Genomic DNA, 15654 nt, shown 5'->3' on the forward strand with positions numbered 1-15654 from the left:
GGAATGCCCAGTAGCCCATGAAGAGTGAACCTAAGACCACCCAGTGACCAGGGCACAATGCAGGTCAGCGGCACAAGCATTCACCACAAAGGGCTTACAGAACGGCCAACTACACAGCATTAACAGCGAGCGCGGAAATAAACGACCATCAGCGAAATAGACGCGAGCAATATATAACGCACAGCTGCAAATGACAAATTCCTGTCAAAGTATCCGCGTTTGTTTTCCTCGATCTCTTGGCGATTTTACAGAGATGGCATATCAGCAGCATTTCTTTTCCTTTCTGCTGAACCTTTGCTGGAAATACTTGTATTTTTTGGCAGCCCAATCAGGGTATGCCACCGAACACAAAAACGGCCTTCTCTCTACAGAGGCCTCCACATAAAAAAAATACAAAGCACAGGAAGAATACAAGAGGCAGCGAGAGCGGCCATCTGCCCAACACACCTGTTTTACATAAACCGACTCGTGCACTGCAGTGACGCCGAGACAAGGAACCGCGTTGAATGGAAGCATCACACCGCTAATTGAAAGGAGTCAGTGCCGAGTAATAAAATAAATAAATACATGAATAACCAGAGCTCTTTATTCGGCAATAGCCTCCCTTCGGTTGCGTTAATGGCAAACGGGCGAGAGAATGTGCAGCGTGGTTATCCTTTATTTGATTATTGTTATTATTATCATCACGTGCCCATTTCATTATTTTCAAATTAATATTTGTTTGCCAGCTTTATTTGGCTTCGTTTGTTACCGGGTTTTTTTATATTTAATATTTTTGAAAATTCATAAATGACTGTCATTCTGGATTACACAAGATTATCGGACATTTTTGGCATTGGCTATTTGGCAATGGCTATTTTTGACATTCATCGGGCTAATCCTCTCCGGTAAAGCCATGACTCGCAATGGCTCAAACGCAATGTTTTCTGTCTCTGCCAGCTGCTCAAATCCTTGCGGTCACAAAGGAGCAGTTTGGTTAAATTCATCGCTTCAGCACCACAGCATTCTATTGCAGCTCAGAGCCGAGCTCATGATATCAACTGCTGTGTAACGGCAGGCCATAATATATTGGATACTCTACACGATAGAATGCACTCAACAACACACATGGTACAATTTCAATCATTATTTATTTCGATTAATTTGAACTAAATCTTTGTTTATAAATACATAAAAATAATAATGTTGCACGTTTATTGTGCGTGAAGAGTTACATACAGTAACACACATTAGATATGTAAGTAGAATTTCAAAGAAGGACTTTGCATTCTTAAATAGTGCTATGAAGAAGGGCCATTGCTAAAAATTGTCAACTATTATACACACACATAACTATTCCTTCTATGGCAGCAGTGTTATTGACCAATTGTGTCGAGAAAGTTGTTTTGTGCCCCGCGCACCACTGCCAGTGTAGCCTCACCAAATGATTTGTTTAATAATGGCAACGATCGAGCCTGGGGTGCGTGCGCACGCGCACACAAAGCAGGGCCGATGGGAAAAGAGGAAGGGGACAATGAAAACCGGCTTCGTCCCTTCCAACATGTTTATTGCATTTTTCATTGCCTGAATGCGACAAGTTCTGTTTTGGAATTTGCCATTTTAATTTGAAAGGAGGCTCCCTCTGGGCCTTTTCGTCGCACTTGTTTGCTGGGTAATTTACAGTCATTAGTATCTGATCATGGCCTATACACGATTTACACAATGGAGTGGGCATGTGAAGCCAAACAAATTATTATCCCCAAGGGCGTCATCGGCCGATCAAAAGCACCCCCCCCCCCCTGCACAAAGCGAGCCCTTGCATCCCACGTATTCACGGCCTTATCTGTACCCTGGGAGCCCGCTCAGACATTAGATTTGTTAATGGTGGGAACGTGGAGGGCTTCGTGCCTGCGCTTCTATGGAAAAGTCAAAGGATATGCTCTGTTCCCATGATTAAACTCAACAAAGCGTGCTTACCGCTAATGCTTATCTGCATCGTACAGAGCAAACGGCGCGCTTGATGCAAAATAGACTACTTTGTGAATGCTGAAAAAAGGGCCAGGTTGATGAAATATGTTTCCTCTTCATTTCCTCCTATTCATTGTGTTAGCACTCCCACAATCCTCATCACCCTCACCCCCACCGCCCTTCTCCGTATGTGTGAATAGAATAGCTGAAGAAATTTCTCATAAGTGGCGTGAAAGCTGTATATTGTAAACCACCTTTTGTTTTCAGCGATCTTTTTTTTTTAACCAAATCTAGCTTTACACTGCTCTAAATGGGAAGGCAACTCGGAGGGACCTCGTACATACATATACAATTATAAATTGACTGTGTGCCTTGATTCACCGCTTATACACCACATTCATGTAATATATTTCCCTGTCGATAACCAGAAACAAGTATTAGTCCATCTTGGCAGCCATAAGAAAACCTATATGTATAACGACAATAATATAGACAATTATAATAGGTGATTCTCCGACTGTAAAAAAAACAATGATTGTGAATCCAAACGATCGTAAACATTAAAACAATACACATGCCGAATTAATATGAGAGTTCAAATGCTTTATATACACACACAAACACACACAGTTACCCAAGGCGGATGTTGGCACACACAATTCCACCATCGCAATCGTATGGAATTGCACCTCGACCCATGAGTTCAATGCTGAGTGTTTGGAGTTTGTACTTGTTAGCAAGGCATGTTGCTAAAACCTTTGAAATTAAACAAACGTGAATTAGGAAACCCTTAACTAGTTTAGTAAAATATTTCCCACTTTGTTTAAACAAATGCCATTTGGACATAATCGAAATATTAAAAAGGTACAAAGGCAAAGGTGCAGCCCCCGTAACTGCATGTTCACATCGCAGTTGGCAGAAAGAACCTCCACTAGAGGGAGCTGTAGAGAGTCCCTCCAGAGGGCGTGTGGCCGACTCTTCCACGCTGGGCATTCATCTTGACAAAGATTTGCGTGCCCACACTTTACCTCACCACCGACGACCCACTGATCGTCAAACCGCAGTGCCACCCATCGACAAACTGCGGTGCCACCCATCGTCAAACTGCAGTGCCACCCATCGATAAACCGCGGTGACACCCATCGTCAAACCGCAGTGCCACCCATCGACAAACTGCGGTGCCACCCATCGACAAACCGCAGTGCCACAGATTTCTACTGCTGGGTGACCAGAAGCGGTGGGGAGATTTTAGAAATATGCACCATTGTTTCAAGTGCCTCACCGGGAGACTGAACCCGCGACCTGTTTCACAAATCTAGTGCGCTATTCGTCGCTGCACCACGGCAGCACCCCAGCTACTAAGAGAATTCAGGTTTCCCTCACTTTACGCGGTAGCAAATACAGTGCACGCACAGTACACTCATGGTACACACAGTACACGCACCATGTTGTTCCACGTCCGACCGCATAGCCGCATGCGAGTGAATTCAAGCCGCACAAATATCGCGACTTTGTTGGTAGAAATAGGTTAGCCGCAACATCCACGAACTCGCACAACCCAAACCCGCACACAGCGAGGGGAAGCCGGTGCCGTCTGGCCAAATAGTAGCGAGCGCCGAAACTTTACCGCGCACGCACTTTGCGCGCGAGCACAAACGTCGAGGGGCACTCTTCCGTCGCACTCCTCGCGGAGCGAGAGGCAACATCTCGTTAACGGTCGGACATGTCTCCGCGCATGGATTTTGCTTCACGAGGACACTCCAGCACGTGATTAACACGAAGTCATCCGAGGATATCCTCTGATGAGAGGGACGGCAGCAATAACGCGGCGGACGAGCGACACCGTCTGCGCGCGAGCACGTGTAACGATCGCAAGCGTTCGTAAACAGTCGGCGTGTGGAATTTCCACTTCATCAATTTAACAAATTAATAAATAAAACACGCTTGCCCGGTATTCCTTTCGCCTCTATACATCTAAGAGTAAATACGAGTCAAAGACCAAGGGTGCATCTACTGCCGGAAATGAGAGGCAATGGGAAAACCAGCGGTCAAGCAAAACTGCACTACAGCCGAGAGGTTCCCGGAGGTTTGATTCCCGGCCATGTATATCAGCGGCTGGAGGCATCTGAACTTGGTCTGGGCCCCCCTGTCGATTCATGGAACATTCAATTACCACAAGGTGCTGTGTGCCTGTAAACGTCAGTACTACGGAGACAGAGGCAGCTGGGCATGGTGCTGACCACGAGACATGCATTGCTTTATCCTCATCACGACTGAATGAAATGTCACAATCCGGGGTCACGACTGTAGCGCCCCTAGTGGCTGCACGGGTCAGGCGAGTCGATCACGTGGAAACACGTGAGCACGATTCGATGCACTTCAAGAACGTACCGTGAGCATAAGAATTGATTTAACACGATAAATAGAAATATCATCGCATGCCTCCTGCCTACGCTGCAACCTCAGTGATAGTGTTAACCTTACTAAGTATTCACTAACCAGCCATACGGGTAATAATACCCAAACAAATGTGGTGAAAATAAACTGTGCTAAAGTGTAGTTTGAGAATAATGTATGGCAGGAATGCTTTAAATTGGGGGAAAATTTTAGACGTGGCTGGGTGGGTCGTATGCATGTTGAACTTATTTCGCAACGTATGTAGCCAACTGTGCTAATCAGAGGTGTGGCTGCCTGTGATTACACAGGGTTCTAAAGTGTAGAGAGTTGGTCTCGGCCCAGTCACCAATGACCGCACACAAAAATAAATCACAGAATTTGATTCCACGCTGAATTTAGCTAAATTCCTGCTCTGAGAATGAAAAATATCAGGATGACTTCATTTTACACGTATTGCTCTGCTTCCCCCTCCTGTGTGAACCAGAGGTTTCAGAGGCAGCCCTGTGATAGCCACTTTCATGGGGCCGTTTACTCGCACAATACGACGCGATACACTCCACCGCTCTGCAAGATATCCCAGTGGATCCTGAGTCACATGGCGTGACACCGATATCACAATCGGGATAAGCTTGGGGGAAGAGACAACATTTATCAAGTGCATACCAAGAAAGGGGGTTGATACAAGGTGAGACGCACAAGTCACTCACCACCATCACCACCACTCAATATTAACGCCGTGCGGAAGGGGCACCCCCCTTCCGCCACCCTCCGATGGCAGCCGTCCCAGTGAGGCACGTGGTGAGCACGGCAGCAGACAACTCACCTGGTCGGAGCTGAGCAGTGCGGAGTGGATGACGCCATAAAAGTGGACCAGAAAGTCGGTGCTAGGGTGCAGCTCCTGCCGCCGCATCATGATCTTACAGATCAGTCTGTAGGCGTGCAGCTTGCCCTGCTTGTACTGATCGGGCAGCGTCGTGGCCTGATAAAAAATAAAAAAGAGCACCGTTTTGCAGTTTTATTTTCTTTCGCGCCGTACGTAGCCGACCATGCTAATCGGAGGTACGGCGGAAGGACAACAAGCGAAACACAAAAAGCAGTGCTGAAGAATTGGGTTTTCAATCTCGAAGAAACGAGTTTACAATCTAGATGATGAGGTGACTCTGTGTCCCCCGGGTACCCACTGACATCACTAGGAAATTAAATTGGAATTAGAGCCGCCGCTCGCCCTGCTAGATTGTCATTGCAGAATTGGCGTCCCAACTGCCCCTATGGTTTAGGGGACTGATGATGATGATGATGACGATGATGACGATGTCCACAGGGCCGGGACAATCTGTGCTAGATTGACCAGAGCCGTTACAAAACAATTGTTGCTTTGTGTTACGAGAACAAATGCAAAACGTATTAATCATAATCACGCAGCGCTTTAAAATATAATGCGACATTCAGCGATTAAAATGAGTGGTCAAAATGGCTATATGAACACATTATTGGCCGCAATAAGTGTTTCGAGTGGACTGAATGTCAAGCATGCACTGTATATTCTAAGTGTCTGTTGACTCTAGCACAATTATATTACGTGCCACTTTGACATATAATGCGATTGCGAACAAAGCGAAACTCACTTCTTAACATTTAGAACCTTCAACATTATCTCGCAACCTTGGCGGTGCCACAGGTAACCAACAAAACATTTCAAAGGGCACATTGAACCAGCATTATAGAACATTCACTCAGACACGCGCGCACACACATTGGCATGGATACAAGGTGTGATGTTCCTCGCCTAAAGGTGGACTGTACTGAATAGGCAACATCGAAACTGAATAGGCAATATCTAAATTGCACCATGTACCGTTCACACGTATTTTACATCAGAAAGGTAACCTTAGACCATAAACACATGCGCGCACACACGCATGGCAGCTGTGACACACTATCAGGTCCCATCTCTGAAGAACAAGGCTCTGGCATACAATTACATAGGGAAGGTACACACTGGGGGTCTGTCAAAAAAAATTGTCTTTCCAGCCTGGAAATCGCTGCCATTTAGGCCGAGTAATTAGATTGTGTGTGTGTGTGTGCTGGCTGCTGCCTGCGTCCGTAGCCCCCCATATTGGCTTACAGCAGCTGGCTTCTGAGTCACAGCGAGGGCCTGCTGGGCTTGCCAGCACCAGCTACCGTGTTTATCGAATCTTAATTAGCGTTAGTTGGAAAGGCTGCAGCTGCGCAGGCCGCGCTGACCTTTTACCCCCCACCCCTCCGCCATGTAAATAAAAAGAAAACAAATGACTGCCCTAAAAAGGTAAAGAAGGGTTAAAGGTGCAGCCCTGCAATTCGGCGCTGGCGCCACTGCTGCCGGAAGGGGCCTCCGCTAGGTGGGAGTGTCTCTGGAGATGCCCCCACCAAGAAGGCGTCTTTGGCGCTACTCCGATTGGCGCGGTTGGCTAGGTACGGTGCGAAAAAAGTTCAACATAAGTACGAGCTGGCCATGCGGTTTGGAAGAGGTGGGCGCAGCCACTCGTTCTACCCTACCACACGTTGCATGTCGATCGACTGACCGCAGGGTAACTATTTATACCGCTCGGTTGGCAGAGGTGGTGTGTGGGGGGGGGCGATTTCAGAAATGTGTGCCCATTGTTTCAACCAAATGCAAAACACATTATAGCCTATTTAAACGAAACAAAAACTGGATAACATTTTATTTACTTCTGATTTCCTTGCATGCGGAATTTCTAGACCAAAAAAAATAAATACACGGTGCTAATTTCACACACCAACAAAGAACACAGGCACGAGGCACATTTATAGCAATTACCTTGGCTCACTTGTGCTAATTCAATACGCAGGTCTCAACAAGCGTAAACATGGCCTTCTTGTATACAAACGCCACCACCAGGGATTCTATGGGAAATGGAAATCTATTGCTTGCAAATTAATATATCCCCTCAAGGTAGCTACTGGTGACGAGTCCTAGAAGCAATCTTTATCGAGTCACCCAATTGCACGCAGGCTCGTGTCCGCATCGCCTGGCGTGAGAATGTCCCACTCGGCGGCACCATGTGACGACTGCCGTGCGGGCGAGAGACACGCACGCCGGAGCTCTCTATACCTTGAAGAGCCACGGGGTGAGGATCGTTAGAGGAGGGATCAGATCCGGAGGTTCTGGCGTACACTGGTTGTCCAGGCTTATCCCCAGATTGTCGCGTATCTGCGCGAAAAAAACATTTTACACGCACATCGTTATTCATACGTAAGCATTTCCACGCGCCATTTGTGGCCTAGAAAGACAATTTTTCCCAGCTCGGCACCAAGATTTAGGAATGGGTTCAATGTTGTATCTTAAATAGATTCATGTAGCCCTTTATTCCAAAACTTTTTACAACAATTATAAAATTGCAGATAAGATGATATCGATTGAGATAAAGAGTGAGTTTCGATTTAAAGCTTTCGTGACTGCAGAGATTCATATTCTTGGATCTTTTGGTAAAGTCACGTAGAAGGGAAATAATAAAATAAAATGGGTTTTTATATATTATTTTATTATTTCCCTTCTACGTGACTTTACTGAAAGATCCAAGAATATAAAGAGTGAGATTATTTCAAGGGGTGGCGTAGTTATGGTGACAGCTAGGGGAAGAGGTGGGAGAGGTTAAGGAGGGGTAGGGTTAGTGATAGGGGTAGGGATAGGGGTTGGGGCAGGTCTGGTCGCAGTTGGGGGGCGTGGGCTGGGAGTAGCAGTAGCAGGACATGCTCTGAAGAAGATATGGATTTTAAGGGATGAACGGGAGCAGGTTAGTGAAGGTGATGGTTTTGAGTTCTGCCAGCGGGAGTTGGTTCAAGCGAAGGGGAGCAAGAAGTGAAAATGAACGAGAGGGTGACTGGACGCAGGGTGAGGCGAGGCAAAGAGAGGGACGGTAGAGATTGGCAGCGTAGAGGACGGGATGGGACAGAGTAGTAAGATATGAGAGCAGCAAAATAAGGTGAGGCAGGACCATGGAGAGATTTATATGGCTATGCAACTGGCAGACAGTGACTTAAACCCAGAAGGTAAGATATTTGACATTAACAAACTTTGTCGGTCTGTCACGAAATAAGAGATAATAATTTACACCTCTGTATGACTCCACTTCTGGACGAAGGCCTCCCCACACTGACCATACTTCACCACGCTGGTCATTGCGGGTTGGTTGAAGAGTTTGCCAGGGTGGCGCTTTGGGTGGCAGATTTGTGGCAAAAAGGCGCCTCACGTGTTAACCAAAGAATAGACTTGACATGTATGTGTGTATGTTGAACTTCTTTCGCAGCGTACGTAGCCGACCGTGCTAATCGGAGGTTGCGACACAGTGAAGTACACAAAACCACTGCTCAACCCCACCCAAGTTCGTGGGTTATAAATAATTTCACTTAGTTTTTAGGTGAATAAAATATTTTTCCCAAAAAAACCCGTACATTTCTAGAACATAAGAGGTATGGGACTTGAGCAACAAATGTTATTCTTTAATTCATTAGTTTCGTTTGTAAAACCACAAAACTATTGACCGATTTTGCAGTATATGTGTAAGATGTAATGTACAATTTTGCCAGATGTGGATGATACGATCCAGAGCAAGCGGATTCACTTTCTGAGAAAAACTGGATTCTTCTCCATTGCTGGGGTAGTTAGGCATCAACCCTACAATTATTTTTCCCTTGCAATTCGATGATTTTCATTATTTGGGGTCAAGATTCGATTTGAGAATGTTTTTTTTTTACACTGTAGTAAAATGTGGCACCTCCAGTGACTGCAGGAATCATGTGAACCGATGGCACAATGTACATGGAAATAATATTTTTTTTCACAAAGTGATTTGATGAATTAAATGAGCCTAAGAATCAATATTTTTATTTTCTATTCTTGGCATTCGCCATCATGTCCCGAGACGAGCAGTATCAACTCCGCCGGGTTAGAGAATGGCCCGCGGAAGTGGGTATCACAGAACTACCTGCGAGTGCCTATAAAGCTGACGTCTGGTCCACACAATAGCGAGCAAAACTTTCACACCCACTCGGCCCCGCAGGAGAGCGAGTTTTGTCGCGTGACATTCAATCCAGTAATTTAATTCTCAGAACTGGAATTTCGATGAATTAAGTGCAGGGACCGAATTGATTTTGTTGTTGTGTGCAATCAATGGTGACGAGGGCTGAAACCATCAATTCGCTTCACTTGAGAATTCTCAAGTGCAGACAATTGATGATCTCAGCCTGGCAATCAATGACTTGCCCGTGAAAATCACCGCACCAAAGTTGGTTGTGCACTTTGCTCAACATCGCAAAGTACCCAGCCGCCTCTAGTGACTGCAGGCGACGATCACGTGAACCGATCATGCACAGCATACGCCAACAGAAGAAAATCGTCGATGCTTCCGCGTAATTCGATGGGTGTGTCGCGAGCGCGGCGATCGTTAGTAATCGCGAAGAGCCGACGCGTCGCTACGTGCCTTGGCCAGCGAGTCCCAGAGCTCGCACAGGTAGTCGAGCACCTGGGCGTGGATATCGGGGTCGGGAATGGCGTTGATGTCTCCCAGGGCGCCCAGCATGCGCCGCCACAGCACGGTGGCGACGTCAGCATGCCAGCCCGTCATGGTGCCTCCCGCGATGACGCTGCAGTCTTCCAGCTCGCTGTCGTCTGCCGCGCGCGAGCGAGTCAAGACAGACGCACAGGTACAGGGAAAGACTAAAATCAAACGCGTGAATATAAATGTGTCTTTAACCCACCACCACCACCCAACACAGACAATTAGTAAGGTTAGTCACGTAAGCAAAACGTGCCAATTAGTTGCTACTTCAAGCACACCGGTGCGTTGGAGACTAAACTCACAACATTAACAACTGAGTATGATATTTCGCTGGTGATTACAACCAGCTTCATAGGGCGATTTGCCAAAATTTGCCACAATTTAATAATATTGGTCACGAAAGTATACATGTTAAACTAAAAATAAACTACTTTTCATCTAACCAGGTAAGTCCCACTGAGCTATAGGAGACAGCTCTTTTTCAGAAGCAACTTGGCCACAAATAATGGCTCAATTGAGTGGCTTACCGCGTGGAAATTAATTGCAGCCAAATGCTCTCAAAGTGTTGCGCTGGGTGCTCTTCAGCACGACGTCCGACGTTGCGCTCAAACCGTTTCGCACGGCGTTGTTCAGCTCGTGGAAGCGGCCTTCCCGGTACGCGAACGTGCGGCGAAAAAAAACCGTCGGACATCGGGGACTGAGTGCCGGCGTTGCTCTCGCGCGTGTGCGACGCACGCCTACCCAGTTCTCCATTGAGCTGCAGGACGGAATTGTGGAGCCCCTCGTCCAGAGCAGGGGGAGAGTCCTTGGATTCGCAGGGCTCCGTGTCGGGGGAGGGCGACGGTGTGTGCGACCGTGAGCACGAGCCCGAGTTAGTCAGCGACGTGCTCTCAGAGCCTGCGAGACAAACCACGTCACATCTATGGGGACATTCTTTTGCCAGTGTCCAAAATTATGAAAAATAGGAATAGGCTTTACCCTTTCTGGCAATAAAACAGGAGGTATTAAGATGTTCAAACACCAAATGGAGACCTTTTGCAAGGCATCAAGTCTGGATTAACCACAGGTACTTGTGGCAAATAATGCAAGCAAACATGCTCTGATAATGTATGAAATGTCTTTGAAACTGATTGGACTACACCAGAGACCGCCTTCTTTATGGCCTTGGGATGAGTCTCAAAGACAGCGCAAATATTAACAGAGCATGTTTGTTTGCATTTTCTTCATGCCTTGCAAAAGGTATCTATTTGGCGTTTGAACCTCTTACAACCTGTTTTATTGGCAGAAAGGGTAAAACCGCGTCACATTGGGGAAGTCCGTCCTCAAAAGTCAAGTTGGAGCCTGCAGTCCCTTGCTTGTGCCCACTGTCGGGAGTGGTCGGGCCTCCTTCACTCGAGCGAGCTTTCGAGAGTCGCCCCCCCCCCCCCGTCCCCATAGAAGGAGTTTGGCCTACTCTTCCACGCTAGACAGGCATTTTCGAAGGTGTGGGACGTACTGACACTCTTTACCTAACCGGGTAAAAGCCACGGAGCAACATCGACCCTCACTGTAAAACTACGGAAGACGGTAATCGTCTCTGAAACGTAGCGCCTTCTTGGCAGCCTTGCGCTAGAAGAATGGCGTGGACACCACATGTACATGTTTTGAAATGAATTGAAGTAACAACATGAGTCGAAGAATCAATGCATCGGTCCTCCCCTAGGTTTTTCAGAGATACCAGGTTGGAGTGCCCAACGATGGTGATGGATGATTGGGGCCGGCATACCCGTGAAGGCCACAGCCTCAGCTGGGTTCTGCTGGCCCAGGCTGCTCGTTTCTGAGTCGATGTTCATGGTGTTCAGGCTGGCTCTGTCCTCCTCCAGGCCATCCCCAGCACAGGACACTTCAAGGGGAGAGCCATCACCTGCAAAGCTGTAATCTGGATCAGGGGGAGAAAATAAACAAAGACATCAAATTGGCACCAAAAATACTGGATACATATCAATCAATCGACATTCTGTTATATCTACAGTGTGCTTCACGTCATTAAAAGATGTCTCAGAGTGAGAAACCCATAAATGACCAAGAGACCCACAAACTCTAAAGACCCAGGGACTTAAAAACAGATACCTGTGGACAGTAGAAAGCGATGTAACAGTACCACGCATGAATATTGTCTGCATAGTCACATGCTGTATTTAGTTTAGCTGCCTAGATTACATATTCAACTCTTCTTTTTCATAGGTGCTACGCAGTAAGAGTTGAACGTGTCTATAATACATTAACTGCTGTGACAGATGCAAGTAGGTTATCACCACAATGGTGCTCCTGCTGCATTCAGGAAAAATAAAACGAATCAACCTTCATCTCTTGAGAAATACTGAAGTGTTAGAGAGTCATGTTGACTTTGATCATCATCATCAATGGCCCAATCCACTACTGGATGAAGGTCTCCCCAATCCTCCACCATCTCTCATGACCTTGCGATGTAATAATAATAATCATCATCCATCGAGTACCTGCTACACAAGCTGATTCCATCACGCGTGCTCCGTTCCTCGGCTGCGACTTTCTCCTTATTCTTGACCATCCGCTGTCACGACACGTCCTGCCCAAGCCCACTTCCTCTTCTCAAGAGTCTAAATTCCGTCATTAGCCTGCCTACGTTCCACAATCGATGTGTCCGCGTGCACTTTCTTCTGTCTGCAGGTGCGATACGGAGCACGCATCTTTGCATGCCTCTTTGGGCACTCCTCAGAATTTATGTTTCTGTCCCACCATTGTCAATGCCATATTTCTGAACGATGTGTGTCTTTTCATGTCATATATAGTTCAGTAATATAATATTTTCACACGCTGTTATGTTACATGCCAGTAACTTTACGTACGGTGCGAAAGAAGTTCAACATTCATACATTAAGTGAGTTAAAAGAAGGCTGGCTCAACAGTGATTTATATTCAGCAACGTACAGTTAAGCGCAACCACGGTTCACCTTCTGTCGCTTATAATAATAAATCGTAGTTATATTGCATCCCAATATCAGCTGTACAATAACACGTGTGTCTGTCAAATAACACGTGGGAAACATCAAATAAATCGTACAATCTCACCACGGTGACCAAGTACACAAAGTATTAAAGAGTGAAATGAAATCGGGTTAAATTGGGATAAAAAATTGAAAACCGAAAGACCCCATTCGCACAGCCACATAATCCTTATCCCACAAGGGGGAACCTACTTAACATTTACCGACGATGTATGTACGTTAAACGTCTCTCACACCGTACGTAGCCAACCGTGCTAATGGGAGGTGCGATCACACGCAACCACCCCGAGTCCTCGGACGCGGACGAACACTCAATGGCTGGCAGAGGGAAACGAAGGAGTTCTTTAGTCTGGGCTTTAAACAAAGAGAGGAGGGGGAGCGGGGGGTGGAAGGTGAACAGCACCCCTATACAAAACGCGGTCGAGGTGTAAAGCACCTTTCGTAGGGAACTGGATGAGGTGGTCAGGAGGTAGCGTCTCGGAGACGGCGTGTTCTCCCTCTTCGAAGAACGAGTGGCGGTCGTACGGCGGGGGGTAGCCCGCCGCCCTCAACGCTGCCCCTTCCACGTGCCCGTCCCCCATCTCCCCAGCAGCGGCACCGGCAGCAGCAGCAGCAGTGGCGGGCGATCGCGAGGGGCTGGCTTCACTCGGCTTCCCCTGCGTGCGCACGAGCCGACGGATGAGTTGAGGACACGCGGCGTACGCGTATCTCGCTCGCCAACGACGTAAGCTGCGGCTGGGAATTGAACTCGGGTGGCCGAGTTCACACGGCAATGCGCAACCCACTGTGCCACAGTTCCCCCCCCCCCACTCACATATGTATCTGGAAGGAATTCGGCAAAACTCTTGACAGACGATTCCTGAGACTCATCGAGGCTCTCCCGGGTAAACGCCTTGTTCAGTGGATTTTGGATAGCCATCGAACAAGGACGGTCACGGCATCGCGCGCTTTTGGACGTGCTTCCGGAGCCGTCTGGAACGCTCTTCCTTCTGATACTAGGAAGCCACTGGAGCTGTGCACTTTGAAATCTAGAGTGAAAACTAATTTCTTTAGAACTGCGTTTTGTCTTAAGTTTGCTGTCCTTCCTTCGCACCTCCGATTAGCAGTCGGAAACATATGGTGTGAAGGAAGTTGAGCATGCACACAGACATACAACGCGGCAAGTAGTAAATGTTGCGAGGGGAAACGATGGGGTGCCGCAAATTGGCGATCGTACTATTATTATATATTTAAAAAATTACACAGAGTTACCGAGCACAGGCCCAAAGGCGCCAAGAAGTCAAACGGCCAGTATCAAACAGATAGAGCATTCTTAAACTCCCTTGCCGTGGGCGTCGAGGTAGAATATCCTGGCCACCAGGAGATGCAATATAGCAAAGCATGGACTCATATAATCTTCTTCTGTATGGGATAGAGTGTATCCCCTCCCCCTAGCATGCTTGTGTTTTCTCCAGGCTCTCTGGTTTCCTCTACAATTTATTGGCAGATTTTTTTTACATATAGAGAAACGCAAAGCTTGGAAAATTGTTATGGGCGGCTCATCGCTTGGCTACCTTTCAGCTTGTCTTTGGTTCTCCAGCGATAGTGAGATGCAATTTGCATGAACAACGCTATAGATATATAGAAATACTAAACGTTATTATGTTTATGATTGCAGTGTGATGGTTGAACGGCATGGTGAGAGAAAATTATCAGTCTGCTCGACCGACTCCTCAACATGGATGGGGGAACCAAGGAGTAAGGTTCACAGGATGAGTGAGACGTCATCGCTGTCATAGTTCACGTCACAGTTTAATACAATTTTACTGCAACTGCAAGTATGTCCTTCATCAGCAGGATAAATTTTAAAGTGGCAATGCTTAAAATATGTATGGCTCGATTTGCGTTGAGCGGACCTGCAGTTTCGACGAACTTTTAAACAATCTTTACGGGTACTGAAAGTACAGCAAAGCACACTCACGATAATGTGGCCAGTTCTAAAATCTCTCACCACTGACATTCACCATGGCTGGGAATCGAATTTATAACGCCAGGTGGCGGGAGGGGGGGTGGCGAGAGGTGGGGGTGGCGGTCGCACAGCGCAGTGCGGGAAAAAACTCGCCGCACCCACCAGTTTTGGCGAAACATCCCAGCATTTGGTGGGGGGGGTGTGGTGAATATTTAAAATGGTAATGAACCCCCTTCAGGATGAGAACATTCTGCTCCTCCGTTGGCTCACCTCGTGGTGGCAGTCCAAGAGGCTCTTTGTCTCCGACTCGCGGGCCCTGCCCGCCTCCCGTCCGCTGGGGCTCTCGGCACTCCGTGAGCGCGAATGAGAATGCTTCTCCTCCTGCTGGGCTGGGAACAGCATCGCACGCCGCTCAGCATCGCGCGTCTCTCCCCGCAGCCACAGCGGAGCCTCTCGACATTGCGCGGCCGCTGCCCGTGGCTCGGGAGAGCGTGCGCCGGTGTGACCCGTTCAATTATTAAAAGCTCGGCTTAAGCTCAGCTGTTACCCCCATTGTTTTGCATTTTAAGGATTTAGAATGCCCCATTGTTCCACTTTTCATCTTGCGGCGGCGGTGCTATATTGGGACCTAGAAAGAGCGCAGGCAGCATGCCAGGAAAACTGCTTGCGTCACAGATAATCGGCAAGAGGGCAAAATGTGCCGCCACTTCCCCTGCCCCACCCCACCTTATGTGTCGATGGGAATAAAAAAAAGTATGTTCAGTGGTAGAACAAGCAA

The 15654-nt window shown here is 47.4% G+C and overlaps 1 protein-coding gene across 11 annotated transcripts in view; it reads right to left on the reverse strand.

Annotated features, from left to right (window-relative positions):
• Positions 1-15654, reverse strand: part of LOC144720052 (ral GTPase-activating protein subunit alpha-1-like) — a 142649-nt gene that overhangs the window by 63918 nt on the left and 63077 nt on the right. For 8 of the 11 annotated variants that reach the window (XM_078596501.1, XM_078596497.1, XM_078596503.1 and 5 more), the window contains exons 18-24: positions 15147-15265; positions 13365-13584; positions 11668-11820; positions 10644-10799; positions 9825-10012; positions 7457-7555; positions 5168-5323 (exon numbers count right to left, since the gene is read on the reverse strand). In XM_078596501.1, the coding sequence (XP_078452627.1) occupies positions 5168-5323; positions 7457-7555; positions 9825-10012; positions 10644-10799; positions 11668-11820; positions 13365-13584; positions 15147-15265 (1091 nt within the window). The remainder of the gene's footprint in view (positions 1-5167; positions 5324-7456; positions 7556-9824; positions 10013-10643; positions 10800-11667; positions 11821-13364; positions 13585-15146; positions 15266-15654) is intronic. The other 3 variants (XM_078596502.1, XM_078596500.1, XM_078596499.1) reach the window with 1 other exon arrangement.

The sequence above is a fragment of the Lampetra planeri genome, chromosome 7 (genome assembly GCF_965212315.1).
Source record: "Lampetra planeri chromosome 7, kcLamPlan1.2.h2, whole genome shotgun sequence".
NCBI classification, from domain to species: Eukaryota; Metazoa; Chordata; class Hyperoartia; order Petromyzontiformes; family Petromyzontidae; genus Lampetra; species Lampetra planeri.